The sequence below is a fragment of the Bos indicus genome, chromosome X (genome assembly GCF_029378745.1).
Source record: "Bos indicus isolate NIAB-ARS_2022 breed Sahiwal x Tharparkar chromosome X, NIAB-ARS_B.indTharparkar_mat_pri_1.0, whole genome shotgun sequence".
NCBI classification, from domain to species: Eukaryota; Metazoa; Chordata; class Mammalia; order Artiodactyla; family Bovidae; genus Bos; species Bos indicus.
The window spans coordinates 95,147,696-95,163,128 of record NC_091789.1 but is presented as its reverse complement, the minus strand read 5'-3'; the positions used below and the strand labels follow the sequence as shown (position 1 = coordinate 95,163,128).

Sequence of the window (15,433 nt, the reverse complement as noted above, 5' to 3'; positions counted from 1 at the left end):
TTTTTGTCCTGTGCCCCTTAAAACAGAGTTGCAGAACATAAAACCACTCAGCTGCAGTCTAGGTATGCCTGTTTAGTAATGGTGTATCCTAAAATTTGCATTACCATCACACAGCCCCTTTTGTTTCTTGTCTTTCAGGGAATGTGGGTTGAGGACCTGGGGAGCTGGCACCTTTGGCTCTTTCATCTTTCCACTGTATATTTAAGTAATAAACTATCTAAATCTAAAAGTAGACTTTACCAGTCCAATCAGTCAGGTCATGGCCTTGGCTTGACTTATATGTGTGAATTTGTTATCATATAACCCTGATTGCTATTTATATCTTTTATCCATAAAATAAAATAATTAGTATACATGTATTTAATCAACAGTTCTTCAACATAACGAATACTGAGGGCTGTTTCTTTCAATCATTTGTATTTGGGATGCCTTCAGTAAATTATTCAGAGAAGGCACTGGTGACCCACTCCAGTACTCTTGCCTGGAAAATCCCATGGGTGGAGGAGCCTGGTAGGCTGCCATCTATGGGGTCGCACAGTGTCGGACATGACTGAAGCGACTTAGCAGCAGCAGCAGTAAGTTATTAAATGCAGCTGTGTGGCCAGTTCAGCACCTGAGCAAATATCCCATAGTATTGTACTTTATGAAGCTAAGAAGTTATAAGTGCTTGTTACTGGAAGAAGTAACAGTTAGAACTTGACATGGAACAACAGACTGGTTCAAAATTGGGAAAGGAATATGTCAAGGCTTATATTATCACCCTGCTTATTTAACTTATATGCAGAGTACATCATGTGAAATGCCAGGCTGGATGAAGTGCAAGCTGGAATCAAGATTGCTGGGAGAAATATCAATAACCTCAGATATGCATATGACACCACACTTAAGGCAGAAAGCAAAGAGGAACTGAACAGCCTCCTGATGAAGGTGAAAAGAGGAGACTGAAAAAGCTGGCTTAAAACTCAACATTCAAAAAACTAAGATCATGGCATCTGTTCCCATCTCTTCATGGCAAACAGATGTGGAAAAAATGGAAATAGTGGCAGATTTTATTTCCTTGGGTTCCAAAATCACTGTAGATGGTGATTGCAGCCATGAAATTAAAAGAAAATTGATTTATTTTCTTCATGGAAGAAAAGCTATGATAAACATAGAGTATTACAAAGCAGAGACATCACTTTGCCAACAAAGGTCCATATAGTCAAAGGGATGGTTTTTCCACTTGTCATGTGTGGATGTGAGAGAATTGATGCTTTCAAATTGTGTCGCTGGAGAAGACTCTTGAGAGTCCCTTGAACTGTAAGGAGATCAAACCAGTCAATCCTAAAGGAAATCGACCTTGAATATTCATTGAAAGGACTGATGCTGAAGCTGAAGCTCTGATACTTTGGCCACCTGATGTGAAGAGCTGACTCACTGGAAAAGACCCTGATGCTGGGAAAGATTGAGGGCAGGATGAGAAGGGGGTGACAGAGGATGAAATCGTTGGATGGCATCACCAACTCAATGGACATGAGTTTGAGCAAAACTCCAAGACATAGGTAAGAGCAGGGAAGCCTGGCATGCTGCAGTCCATGGGGTCACAAAGAGTGGGACATGACTGTCAACTGAACAACAATATGGAATCTAGAAAGATGGTACTGATGAGCCTATCTGCAGGGCAGCAATGGAGACACAGACATAGAGAATAGACTTGGACACAGTGGGTGGGATGAATTGAGAGTAGCATGGAAACATATAAATTACCATATGTGAAACAGATAGCCTGTGAAAATTGGCTGGATGATGCAGGAAGCTCCAATCAGTTGCTCTGTGACAACCTAGAAGGGTGGGAGGTGAGACTAAGGTTCAAGAGTGAGGGGACATATGTATACCTATGACTGATTCATGCTGCTGTATGGCAGAAAACAACACAGTATTGTAAAGCAATTATTCTTCAATTAAAAGTTTAAAAAACTGGCTAAAAGTAGAGTAAACTTAAGCTAGGAAACAACTTTCAGGAAAGGTATAAATGAAAAAGTTTACGGAATTTTCTGTTGCTTCTAACAGGGGAACCTTGAAAGTGAAAGCTCTGCCCAGCTGGGTGTAATAAAGGCCTCTGAGATACACCTTTCATCTCTTCTTTTCCAAGAAACAGTTTTTTTTTCCGGGGGAACTGCTTGCTCTTAGGATTGGAACACAACCTAGAAGGCAGTAAGGATAGAAAGGGCAGCTTCATCTTCACAGCCCTTCACACTTATGAAGGCGTTTAGGGGCTTCCCAGGTGTCTCAGTGGTAAAGAATCCACCTGCCAATGCAGGCGGTGCAGGAGACCTGGGTTTGATCCCTGGGTCAGGAAGATCCCCTGGAGGAGGGCATGGCAACCCACTCCAGTATTCTTGCCTGGAGAATCCCATGAACAGAGGAACCTGGCGGGCTACAGTGCATGGGGTTGCAAAGAGTCAGACATGACTGAGTGAATGAGCTGTTGCTGCATTTTCCCTAAAAGGTACCTCCAATGTTGTTCTCACTTTCTGCCTGCTGCTCCACAAAATAAGTCAGGACAGACCTCATGAGTTCAGTACAGCTTCACTAACTCTGACCTAGGTTTTAGCTTTTACAGAATTCTAAGCACAGTTCAAAACTTAAGGAATATCTGCAATCTATGAAACACAAAATGGTTCACTGCAGTCAAGAATGTTGATATATGGCAAAACCAATACAATATTATAAAGTTAAAAAATAAAATAGAAAAAAAAAGAATGTCAACTACTTACTTTCCTGTGTCACCTACCTTCAAGTATAAATTTAACAAATGTGCAACTAACACATCTATAGCCATTATTCTTCTATAAAACTAATAAAAATATTTTGTGGATTTTTATAATTTCATGAAATTGCTCCCTTGGAGACTTCACCCCTTCAGTTTTTCACATTGATATAAACTGGACTCTCCGTGTGTGTGTGTGTTAGCTGTTAAATAAAAATTTAATTTTTCCTATTTCAGTGGGCCAAATTAAGAGAAAAAACTCCCAGCAATGGTCTGTAGCAATGGAAACACTAGCTATTTCAGGTTATGTCCCCCTTTTCTTTTTAGGGGACCTATTTGACCTATGTGGCCCAAAATGGCACACCAGAGCCAACATTTTCTAAACAATATAAAATTTTTCTCCCTCTTTTTTCTCAATGCCTCAAATATTAGCTTTAATAAGAATTCTGATAACTTTTTATTTTGGAAAATGTCAAATATACAAAAGTAGAGAGAAACATATATTTAATATAATGAATCATCATTTAACCATCACCCAACTTTAACAATTATCTGGTCAAGGCCAATCTTGTTTCATCAATACCCCCAACACACTTAAATACAGACATTATTTTGAAGCAAATTCCAGACATCATTTCAACTGTAAATAGTTGGGAATATATCATAACAGCAATACTATTATTCCAACTAATATAAAATATCAAGTTGCCCAATTTTCAAATTATCCAGATTGTCTCGAAATATTTTTATTTTATAGTCTAGTCACATCAGAATCCTAAAAAGATCCATATATTACAATTGGTTGTTAAGTCCCTTAAATCTCTTTTAATCAGCAGGTTCATCCTTCATTTCTTTTATTCCGGCCATTCACTGAAGGTACTAAGTTGTTTGTCCTGTAGAGTTTCCTGCAGTCTTGATTCCGCTCATATCATCTCTGTGATGTAATGTTTCTCTGTTTCCTGTATTTTCTATAGATAAGGAGTTATGTCTAGAGGCACAGTCCGATTTAGGTTCAAAATTTTGGCAAATATTTCATAGGTGGTATAGCATACTGCCATAGCAGTCACATAATGTCTGGGATGACATAGACATACAAAGAAGAATTTTTGCTAATATCTCACAGAAGCCTTTAAACACCTGTGTCATACCTGATATACAAAAGCCACATATCACCTAAATAGACAGCATTTACTGTACTAACACCAGATTAGAAGGTAAATGCCTTACCACTCAGTGTCATAACAAAATATTAATTTTTAGACAAATCTTCAGTGATGTCTACCATATTTCAAGTGATTTCTTATATGCTAGATTTATAAAAAGATGAAAGAAATAAGGTCTTTGCACTCAAGGTCACATAACCTGGTGGGAAATACAGACACATAATCATAAGAGCACAAAGAAGGCCATAGGTGCCAAATTAGAAGTCTGTACAGATACAGAAGTAGTGCAACAACCTGGAGAATAGTCATTGCAATAAACAGGGAGGAAGTGTCCAAAAGGATAGGACGAGCTGTGTCCTTGGGAGTGTGAAAGAGCTCACCTGTCTTCATAATTCCATTCATCACTGGGTTCATATACTTGATTCTTTCAAAGTAAATCTGAACATCTATGCCATTCACCTAAAAAAAATATATCATTAATAGTTGTATTTGTTCATCAATTCTTCTAGTCAACAAGTATTTATTCAAGTATGGTTCATCAACCACTTTGTATTGGAAAAGCCTTCAGTGAATTATCCAATGCAGCTCCATTATGAAGCTACCTGAGAGCCTGAGGAATGACAGATTGTCCTAGTTAAAATATAAAGCCAATAAACCAACACACAAGTATTTTGTTATAGAATACACTAGTAGTAGATATTTCTAATCTGTGGATCAACGACAGATGTCTCCATATTTTAGCCACTGGTCTAAGGCTTTGAGGATATGTAAGGATTCAGGCTGGGTCCTAGTCCTCAAAGAGTTCATAGTCTAACAGGCCAATAGTCATTCAGAAAGATGATTACAATACTGGAATGATGCTGAAAATATTTCCTATTTTGCTTGGTGCTTCCACAAAAGGAACCCAGAAAAGAAAACTTTGGCCAGCTGTTAGTACTACAGGCTTTAAAGCAGCATTTTCAGCTTCCTTTTCCCAGTTAACACCTATTGATGGAGGAATTGCTCTTTCTTACAATTGGATTCCACTTAAATGGAAATGAGAGGAGCAGCTCCAGCTTCAGAGCCCTTTTACCCTTCTGTCCCAGAAGGGCCCTCTAATGATGCTAAGACTTCAGAAGCTGTCTATTCCTGTTGCTTACACATGTCCATGCACACACATTCACCAATATTTATCTGATGTTTCTAAATACAAAAATGTTGAAATATTTACAGTTCTTTCAAAGTAAACCATACAACAGAATTCAAAATATTTATAGCCACCTCATATCCCTTTCAGAGTTACTTCTTTTAACTGATCTGATCAACAAAACAAGTTCCTTAGAAAATATAATACATTGGGCATCCAGGGAAACTATATATTACATATCAATATAATCTTTATTCCAACATGTCTTCTTAAAATGTTTTTTAAGACATTTGTCCAGTTTTGGTGAAAAAAATCCAGTCTTAAAAAACACACTGAAAACAAATTTCTACCTCATGTCTGAAAGTTTGATCAATGCACTGTTTTCTATGAGGGGAATGAGTTGAAAGACTCATCTGTACATTTTTAGTGTAATAGCTTATAATAATGACTCTGCATGAAGAAAATCCCAACTGTGGATCAAGCTCTTGGAGGATGGAGGTTAACTAGATGCCATTTGGTTTGTTACTTCTGTGTCAACATTTTTAAGCTGAATTCTTTGGATTTCTCTCTTAAAATGAAAGGATTTTTAGATTTTTTAATATTTTCTTGACTGAACTCCAAAAGCATAACAAGAACTGCTCTTTTGAATTTGAATGTTTAACTTAAAGTGTGATAACCATATAATATTCTTTTGCAATTTAGAAGTGAAAAGTTTTACAGACTGCATAAGCTGAAGATAACTGGGAACTGAAGATAATCCTAGCAAGTGATAAAACCCAATTCAAATTTTTCTGAATTAAATACAACAAATATTTGCAAGCTAATGAGAGCTGATGAACATCAACACTGTACTTTTCACATTTGTCAAATACCTAGTTGAAAAGTCAAAAGAAGATCATGCATTATCATCTCTAAGGATGCCATGTATAAGTTAAACTTCCAAGGTGTTTGTGGCAACCTTTTAGATGGAGGCAGTTTTATATATGAAATGGTCATTAAAAAATCCAATTTCTCTGCTGTTAGTGTATACTTTGAAAAATTTCAAATATCATTAGTTGACTTGGACTGTTAGAAAAGGAAAGGTCAACTAATGGGATTTAGAGAGTTTGTTAAAAATAAGACATCTTTCTGTAAAAAAAACCGTAATTTTGAAACACATATTTGATAATCCTACATAATTTAAAATATGAAATCATATAATTGGTCTTTTAAAAGCTATTAATTTTCTACTCACTCCTATGACATTAGTTTTGTCAATTACAACACATACTTTTATTTAGACATATTTATGTATGGTAAAGATCTGATTTTAAAAATTGGCACCAAAGTTTTAAAAGAAAACGCAGAATATTCAATTCTACTAGTGACTGTGTTTTTAAAAGGTTAATTTGTAGAAGAAAAAAGGGTTTAAATTACAGTAATTACCACTTCTATTATCTATTTGTGGAACATTTTTAAGATGTTAAATAAAAATATCCCCCACTCATACTCTCTTCACAAAGTAGTCTTTTTCTCAACGTTCCTGAGAAAAGACAGAGTTCCAAGTTGCTAAATTTTCAAAGTTCTTAATAGGGAGTGCATAATAGTGACCTAGTTGACTGACACAAAATATCTATCAATAATGATTAAGAGATATGACAATTCAGGTTGCCCTAAAAATTAGGTAAGATCTTTCCACCTACCAATACCCACTTCACCAAGTAGGCTTTATATCTACCTATTTACTATGTCTAGAGGAATAAAGGTAGTCCCAGAAGACAGACCTATATACTCTAGATAGGATCCCTGATTTCAAGCAAATATAGAAGATAATCTAAGTATTTTTAAATTGGTGCCAAAAAAGTTTATTATGTGACACAAAATTTTTATCCTAAAACTTTATGAGAGATTGTTCAGGTGTCCTAACAGTTCGAGAAGTGTGTAATAGCTGAATATCAAGAAGGCTAACTCCCTCAATTGGGTTTTAATTACAATATAATATTCCATTCTTTTGACTACTGGTATTCAGACAAGTTTAAGTGGACTATCACAAATTCAAATACGCAAACTTTCTATCAAAGAATAGTTTATACTGAGAGAACCACAGTTGTTCTAGGGCACTGAGAAAAGAGAAATATGAGTTGGAGTTAAGCATGCTAAATCACAGTTGGAATACAGTTTTCATAATATGTATCAGGACATGTACATAACAATATCACCCCAAGAGTGTGTTTACTCTATAAAATAATATTCTGCTAAGCTACATTTGGGCTAAATGGGAAATGGCTATTTCAAGTAATAAGTAAAAAAATACCAGTTGTGAAAATGTTCTGAAACTCGAATTATCTACAAATGAATAAAGCAATTTCTGAAAAGGGCAAATTAGATCACATATCTGAACATACAATTATTGTTCAATACAGAAAGAGCACACGCTGTAAATTTTCTTAAATAACTTTTTGAAATTCAAAATTCGTCCTTCAAACCAATTCCCTTCACAGAAGGGCTTGCTGACAAGGACTAATACTGTGAATGAGAAAACAACTTAAGAAAAAAAAATTAATGAAAACGCCCGCCCACGAGCAAGCTGATCAGATTTTAAAGGACCTCAATACAATTCAAACCACAAGACTGGTACCAAAAGTACACATGAAGACCCACACACACACATACGTGTGAAATATATAAAAACAAACAAACCACAGCACCCATACACGTTTACACACACACACACACATTAACCTCAAAGTCTGAGTGAGCAGTTAAGGCAACTTAAAAAAACAACCCACATGGCTTTGGCTTTCTGAAATGTGTTATAGAGTTACCAAGAAGCGATTCTGAAAGCATCTGAAAAACGTGCAAAGTGCCTGAAAACAGTGCCTGGCAACTGAGACAGTTTGCAAGCATGATTCAGAGGTCTGCCAAGGAAACAAAAGAAGCCTCCCTCCTCCCGGTGAGACCGCACACGGCAAGAGAGGTGCTCCAGGCACTACTTATTGTCAGGTAGGCGGAAAGCAGAAGTTTGTGCACGAGCGGTACATACTAGGGATCGCCCTCCGGCGGGGACGGGGCCACGGAGTTTCCATTGGTTGGGGAACCGCCCAGCTTTAGTTTTTGCAGATATTCGGCATGCACGGGCTTGTGGCACTGGAGAACCTTGATCGCATCTTCGACTTTGAACCACTCTCGCTTCCTCCCAATGCTAACCGAATCTTCCCAATCCTCCAGAATCTCAGTGACAGTCAGTACATACACGTACGTTCTGTGCTTGCGATCTTGGTTCTGCTCGAAAATGCCCAGGAGCCGGCCTAACTTCCCCTTGACTCCCGCTTCTTCAAACACCTCGCGGACGGCCGCACCGCCCGGCTCCTCCTCGGGCTCCATGCCCCCGCCCGGCACGATCCAGCGGTCCGGGTACCGACTGCTACTCACTAACAGCACCTCGTCCTCGCGCTCGCTCCGGAAGCACAGGCACGCCGCCCGCTTCTTGAACCCCTCCGGGTCGTAGGTCCGCGTCTGGTTCGGCTTGCACTTCATCTTCGAGGCCGTCCGCCGCCGCTCAGGTCCCCGCCGCAGCCGGGTCGAGGGGCTCCAAGGTGCTGGGGAGAGAAAGAGCCGCGAGGAGGGGCAGAGAGTGAGAGAGAGAGGGGCCTCAGCTCAGGAGCCCCAGGAGCTCAGGGAAGATAAGGCGGGGGCGGGGACGGGGGCGGGGGCGCGCGAGGTACGTCAGTCGGTCCGTCCCCCGCGCGGCCGGGGGTCCCGAGCACAGACGCCAGAGTGGAGGAGGTGCCGCCCCCGCCCCCGTCCCCGCCTCCGCCCCGAGCCCGCCACTCTGCGAAGAGCCCACTCGCGTCTCCGGTGCGCGTCTCCGTCCGTCCCTCCTTCCCTCCTCAGCCGCCCGGACCAAGGCAGAGCGAGGTGATGCGCATTCGCGCGCGCGTCCGCGTCCCCAGGCACGTGCGCGTTCCCGTCGGAGGGCGGGGGTCTCGCGGCTCCCGCAGCGCCAGGCGCCTCTGGCACACAGCGCAGGCGCCTGGCACTTCTCCGACTGGGAGTCTCCGTCCCCCAGGGTGAAATGCACCGCATTGTGACTTGGGCCAGCTTGTTTCCACGTGTGCCTTTGACCCAGACGTGGCTGTGACGCGGCCGGACCTCTTCAACCTCTCCATCAGGTCGCAGAAAACACACGCGCAATCGTTTTACACACAGGACCACAAGACGGATGGTCAAGTGCATAAGGTTGTAGTCATCTCCCACAATGAAGAGTACCGGCTTACTTATAGGAAGGCCTCGGTTTTGTCAAGATGATCCTAGGTATTGGGCGAAAGAGTACCGAATCGTTGCTGAGTCATTTCGTGCAGTTTTGTTTTTTCAACAGGTTCTTCACTTGGCCAGGCATCTTGGCACAGTGCATGACTGAACAGCTTTCTTGAACCTACCCCTGTTGACATCTTAACCTAACCTCTGGTCCCTGGTTTCCTCATCAGTAAACTCCTCACATACTTGGTTCAGACCTTTGCACTTTAGGTCATATTCACCCAACAGCTGGAGAGCCACCCAAAGCAGTGTTTTATTCAATCCCAGGAATCTCTCCCCTCCACACACTCCACACGTCTCTCTCTTTCTCATTGGGAAGCACTGGTTGAGGTTTTGGGAAACATGCCTCTGGCAGTCCCTTCATATTTTACATTTTGAGTTTCAGAAGCCTCATTGCTGGGACTCCAGCAAGGCCACTTGGTGATCTCTCACCTCTGTCTGCTGCTGCCGCTAAGTCGTTTCAGTCGTGTCCGACTCTGTGCGACCCCATAGACAGCAGCCAACCAGGCTCCTTCGTCCCTGGGATTCTCCAGGCAAGAACACTGGAGTGGGTTGCCATTTCCTTCTCCAATGCATGCATGCATGCTAAGTCGCTTCAGTCCTGTCCGACTCTGTGCGACCCCATGGAGAGCAGCCCACCAGGCTCCTCTGTCCACAGGATTCTCTAGGCAAGAATACTGGAGTGGGTCTAGCCATCCTATACCCTTGGCCAAGAAGTGGCCTCCCCACAACCCCAGATATAACAACCTAAAGCCTTCCCCCTCCATTTTATTTCTTCTTATTGCCTCCCTGCTCTCACAGTAACCTTATGGAGAAGACCTCTGATGTCCCCCACATTTTGCCTTATTGCAACTTAGGCATCTTTGTCTCTTTTGCCTGCAGACAGTCTGCTGGCATCAGGCAAGCCGGATCATGACAACTCACTTTTCCAAGGAAATAATCCATTCCTCAAGGGGAAATGGAATCGGAAAGGTATGTGGAAAATGGTTATGAAACATACAGTCTGGTTTTTAAATAACAAGTTTGTTCAGCTTCCCGGGGTCTGTTCCACTCTGTGTATACCCAAATAGCCCATAAAAATGATTCTGTTCCTGGTGGCAAGACTACCCTCAATATCTTGAGCATAATATGACAAAAGTATGTGGGCATGATAGAACAAAACTGTAGGAAGAAAAAGATAAGAGATATACAGAGTATCACCTGAACCAACAGCCATACTACCGCTAATGACCATATTTCAATGATATATGGATGATCAAAGAACAGTTGGTGGAATGCAACATACCATGACCAAAAACAAACTAGGAGGACTTCCCTGGAGATCCAGTGGTTAGGACTCTGCACTTCAAAGCAGGAGGCACGAGTTGGATCCCTGCTCAGGAAAGTTTCCTCTGCTGCATGGTAGGACTTCCACCGCCCCCCCCCCAAAAAAAAAAACTACACTAGGAAAAAATATAAATTTCAGCAAGATGTATTCCTCAATGTGTTTATACTGACAATTAAAAAATCAAAAATGAAATCCATCATAATCAGAATCTAAGCAAATATATCAATTATCACCCATGTTATTACATATCATTTAAAATTTTCTTTCCCATGTAATGAGATCATAAAGAGAAAAATGCCTGCCATTTTGGAAAAGAAGACAAAATTCTCTTTTTTGCAGACAGTAGGAATATATTCTTGGGAAACACCTGAGAAATGATGTAAAAATAAACTTCTTTAAGTGGGAGAAATTAATAAACATTAAATTTAAAATCCCAAAAGCTTTCATGTATGCCAGCAATAATCCTGTAGAAAATAGAATGGGTAAATGATGACATCACAGTAGTAGTATCAACCACTACAAAGTAAATGAAACGCCAAGGAATCCTAAAAATATGGTTAGGACGTTGTAGTAGAAAATGATAAAACTCATACTCAGCTTTAAAAGATATTTGAGTAAATCAAGAGGCACTTTAGCAAAGTTGGGAGATTGGGCTGGTGTCTGCAGGGATTATTATTATTCATTTCTTGCTTAGTACTTTCTTGTTTTCAGTCACTTAGTCGTGTCGTGACTCTCTGGGACCCCATGGACTGCAGTACGCCAGGCTTCCCTGTCCTTCACTATCTGCTTAGGACTTGAAAGTGTCAGTCCCTTAGTCGTGTCCTGCCAACTCTCTGTTCATGGGATTCTCTGGGCAAGAATACTGGAATGGGTTGCCATTTCCTTCTCCTGTCTGCAGGGAGGTGTGGACCAAACAGGCTGCAGCTACAACACAGGTCTGCTTCACAATTGCCAGGTACTATCTCCTTGTCTTACCAGAGGTGGCGTTTTATAGTCTATTCCACCATTCCCGCGTCAGATTACACCCATGTAACATGTCTGTGCTGGGGGTGGGGCACAGTTTTTGGAAGGTAGAGGAGAGGCAACATTATAATATGGAAGGAGGTAGAGAGTGAATTCCTACTGGCAAAGTCATAGCATGTTTCTGGATAAAGAGATCCACAAGTTGCAGGTTTAGTACAATGCCTAGGATATTTACAAATTAGTTTTTTCCCCTGATTTTCATAAAATAATTGTATTTTCCACCTGTTAAAACAATAGGGCAAGACAGTTTTGACTTTTTCTAAACAAGAGTAGAAATCTTTTTTGAAAGACTAGCACTCCACTGCGTGGTTTATCTATAGTTCAGTGCTACTGCACTGATGAGCAGGGTTGTTTTTTGAGCCACTGTAGTAGTAGACTGTTACAGCGACAGCTGTGATATGTGCATGCCTCCCACATTGTCGTAGCCTTGGCGATGGAGCTTGCTTTGTCTGATGGCACAACAGCATGTGTGAAGCAAGCAGAGAGTTGAAAAGTGCTTGCACACTGGGGTTTGCCCTCTCTTGCTGTTCTTGAAACAAGATCATAGCAATGTGAAGAATCCTGGGCTAGGTGAATGATGAGAGATTCATGATCCATGCATCGCTTTTACCCTAGCTGCCAGAGAATCATTTACCAGAAGTGTGGGTGAGACCATCCTATACCATCCAGCCCCCAGCAGAGCCAGTTAGCTAACAGAGCACTGACCACGAATGCATTAAGTAAGCCTTCTGAGAACAGCAGGACTGTTCAGCTGAGCCCAGCTGAACTCATTGAGCTGCAGAATTGTGAGCAAAAGAATCAGTTGTGCAAATTGTGGGGTGCATCAAGAGCTAGCTGACACAACCATTAACTGCCATCCATCAAATTCCAACCAAAACTAAAGAGAGAACGTATATTTCCTAGTAGAATTTCACCTCTTTTGAAGAAATTGACATTAAACTGAGTCAGACCTTGACTCTGACTGCAAAGGTAATCTTCCCTTCACTATGACAGATTGCACGTGTGCTGAGATTGCTGAGATGCACACACAGTACATGTTGTTCCTTATGGTACAGACTTTCTCTTCTCTCATTTTTTTTTTCTACCTGGGTGATCCAGGCACCCAGGAGACCATAGCTTCTATGTAACATTCTAAAACTGAGAAGACCTGCCCTGAGAGCAACAGGTCAGGGATACATATTTGTGCACTTTTTCTGAGTTAGGAAGGAGCAGGCAGATTGGAAAGTGAGAGCAAGATTAGAAACATGATCCTGCACAGTTGGGCACCTTTCTTGGTGAGATGGGCATGGAACCCAGAGTTGTCTCTTTTGTGATTAAATTAAAGTGGAATACAATTCTAAGAGGCAGGAGTTCTCCAAAACAGATGTCAGCTCAGATGGAGACAATTTCAGACCTTCTCAGAGCTTTATGGTATTCACAGCTGATTCTAGCTTTCAGGAGAGTTACCACCCATATCTGCCAGGATTTCTGGATGTATTAAAGGGAAGCTGAGTCAGGGAATGTGATTTTAGTAGTAGTCAATGCGTGGGGAAAATTGGTGTTTTGTTAACCAAATGCCCTAGCATTTAAATCTTGCTCTCTCACTAGCTGTATAGTCTTAAATCAGTGAATACCTTGGACCTTGATAGTTCTCATCTGTAAAATGCGGATAATGAAAGTACCTACCTCATTAATTTCTCCCTCCCGCAAAGGCTTTCCTGACCATTACTCACTCATCTCTTATACTGTGATTAAATTACCCTCCTCCTTTTTGCCAGGCTCCCTTGACTTGAATTCTGTCATAGTTTTATTTAGGGAGTGCTGTGATGATCTGTCTGCATGTTTGAAAAAAATGTAAAGGCTGGGGGCCAGCCAGATACATACCTGTTCCCCACGTCACCACAGTGACCTGAACTTGGCATCCAGCAGGGATTCAAAATATATTGATTGAATGAAAGAGTGTGACAAAGGCTATTTGGATCATGAAGGATGGTTCTCATTACACCTAATAATTGTTTATTCCAAATATAAAATGAGAGATGAGTGAACACAGGCAACTCCATACGTGGCTTTTCATGTGGGGAGGCTTCATCGTGTTCCTTGCATTCTCTCTTTTTCCCTCAAGCGCAGAGAGGGGCTATAGTAAGTCATTCAGTAGAAACTTCTCAAACACCAAGTGATTAGAACAAAACAATGCCTCTCCAGTCTTTCTCTTTGATTAATCAGTGAACCATGGGGATAAAAACAAGACTTCTAAGTTTGTGATTGTGTGAGTAACAGCACACGTGTGAACAATCAAGGGTGTGAGCACAAAGGTCAATGGAGATCAAGTCCAGGTGAGTGTTACCACTCTCAAAGAGGCCGTGAGCACCCCTTAATTCCTCCTGCTTCTTTGGTGACTCCCTCTGGTTCCCTGACTGCAGTGTCCCCCTTTTTCACCGATTACTGTCCTCTCTACCGACCTAAATTCAGCACCCAAACCCTTGCTAGTGCTGTCTCTAGAGTCAAATGCTAATCACTAAGAGAGGTGTTTGAGGTCCTATAGGATCTGACCCTGTCTCCTCCCTGACTGTACCCCCAGCAGCCTCCCTTCAGTCACTCAACTCCAGGTCAGCTGGGCTCTGCAGTTTCTGGGTCATGTCAGCGAGGCTCCCTCCTCAGGGCCTCTTCCCTTTGCCTGCATGCTCCTCACCCACATCTGCCTGGCTGACTTCCTCACTTCCATGGAGGTCTTGCTCATTTCTCACTTGCTTTCTCTGTGAGGGCTACCCAGGCCACTGGACAGTATATTGGCAAGTGCACCCACCTTTCCCACCGTCCACCCTATCCTTCATCCCCTTTATCTTGCCCTACATTGTCCTTTAGTTACAACATGTATCACCTAACAGACTCTGTTATTTACTTCTTTGCTTTGTTTGTACTTATCTCTGTCCTCCCCCATAGTTCCCAGCTGCAAAGTCCTTGATCTTAGAAATCTTTCTCTCTTGCTCACTGGTCAATCTCCACCAGCCTAGAACATTACTGAGAACACACTGTAGTCACGCAGATGATATCAGTTTATGTACTGAATGTATCTGCCTCCCTTGGTATATTGTGATACCCTTGAGGGCAAGGGCTGTTGTTTGTCTTTGTCAAACCATGGATCTTTGCACTCCATGATCCAGCAAACTTTCTGATACAGCTGGAGAGACACTACTGAATATTCACTGAATTAATGAATTAATTTGTGAAAGTGGCACTAACAGAGAAAAGATTCTGTTTCCAAACTGTAGTGCTTCCAGTAGGCACCATCTGTGTGAGAACCATGGACCTATCAGCGCCATGCAAACTCTGCTAGTCAGTGCGGCCAGATGTCTGACTTGTTTTCTGTGGAAATCTCATAGGCTAGCACTCGGCTTACTACCTAGCCTGACTTAGGGTGGCATTTCTGGAACTCAGGCCTTCGTCATCTAAATAGACTTTGCTTTAGCTGTGCAGAACATGCAGTACTTTATGTATTTTCTTTCAATAAAATTATATCTTTGAGAATAAAAGGTAATCATATAATCAAACGTGAGTGCAAAAGAAGGTAATGAGCTAGTTGGAGGAAAGTGGAGACTACCATGGAATAATAGTACACACAAAGATTGGCACCAAGCTAGGCTCTTCCTGGATCTTCTGTAGTTGAATCCTAATAAAAACCCTCAAGAGGTAATATTGTCATTCCCATTTCACAAGGGAGAATATTGAGACCATGGACATTCTGTGAGTTGCCTGTGATCTGGCAGTAG

General features: G+C 41.6%; 1 protein-coding gene across 2 annotated transcripts; it reads right to left on the bottom strand.

The window, feature by feature from the left end:
- Positions 1-3,177: 3,177 nt before the first annotated feature.
- On the bottom strand, positions 3,178-8,966 carry LOC109554982 (diphosphoinositol polyphosphate phosphohydrolase 3-beta). 2 transcript variants are annotated; one of them, XM_070783449.1, is made up of 3 exons: positions 8,865-8,966; positions 8,061-8,616; positions 3,178-4,371 (listed from the first exon to the last, which is right to left on the bottom strand). In XM_070783449.1, coding segments are annotated over exons 2-3 (495 nt in total). In that variant the 5' UTR covers positions 8,555-8,616; positions 8,865-8,966; the 3' UTR covers positions 3,178-4,370. The 2 variants fall into 2 exon arrangements, with proteins under 2 accessions (XP_070639550.1, XP_070639551.1); XM_070783450.1 differs by lacking the exons at positions 3,178-4,371; positions 8,865-8,966 and having other exon boundaries at positions 8,060-8,724.
- Positions 8,967-15,433: the final 6,467 nt, after the last annotated feature.

Bases quoted from the DNA above. Each gene is read 5' to 3' on its own strand.
- LOC109554982 (XM_070783449.1), bottom strand. From the start codon at position 8,554: ATGAAGTGCAAGCCGAACCAGACGCGGACCTACGACCCGGAGGGGTTC.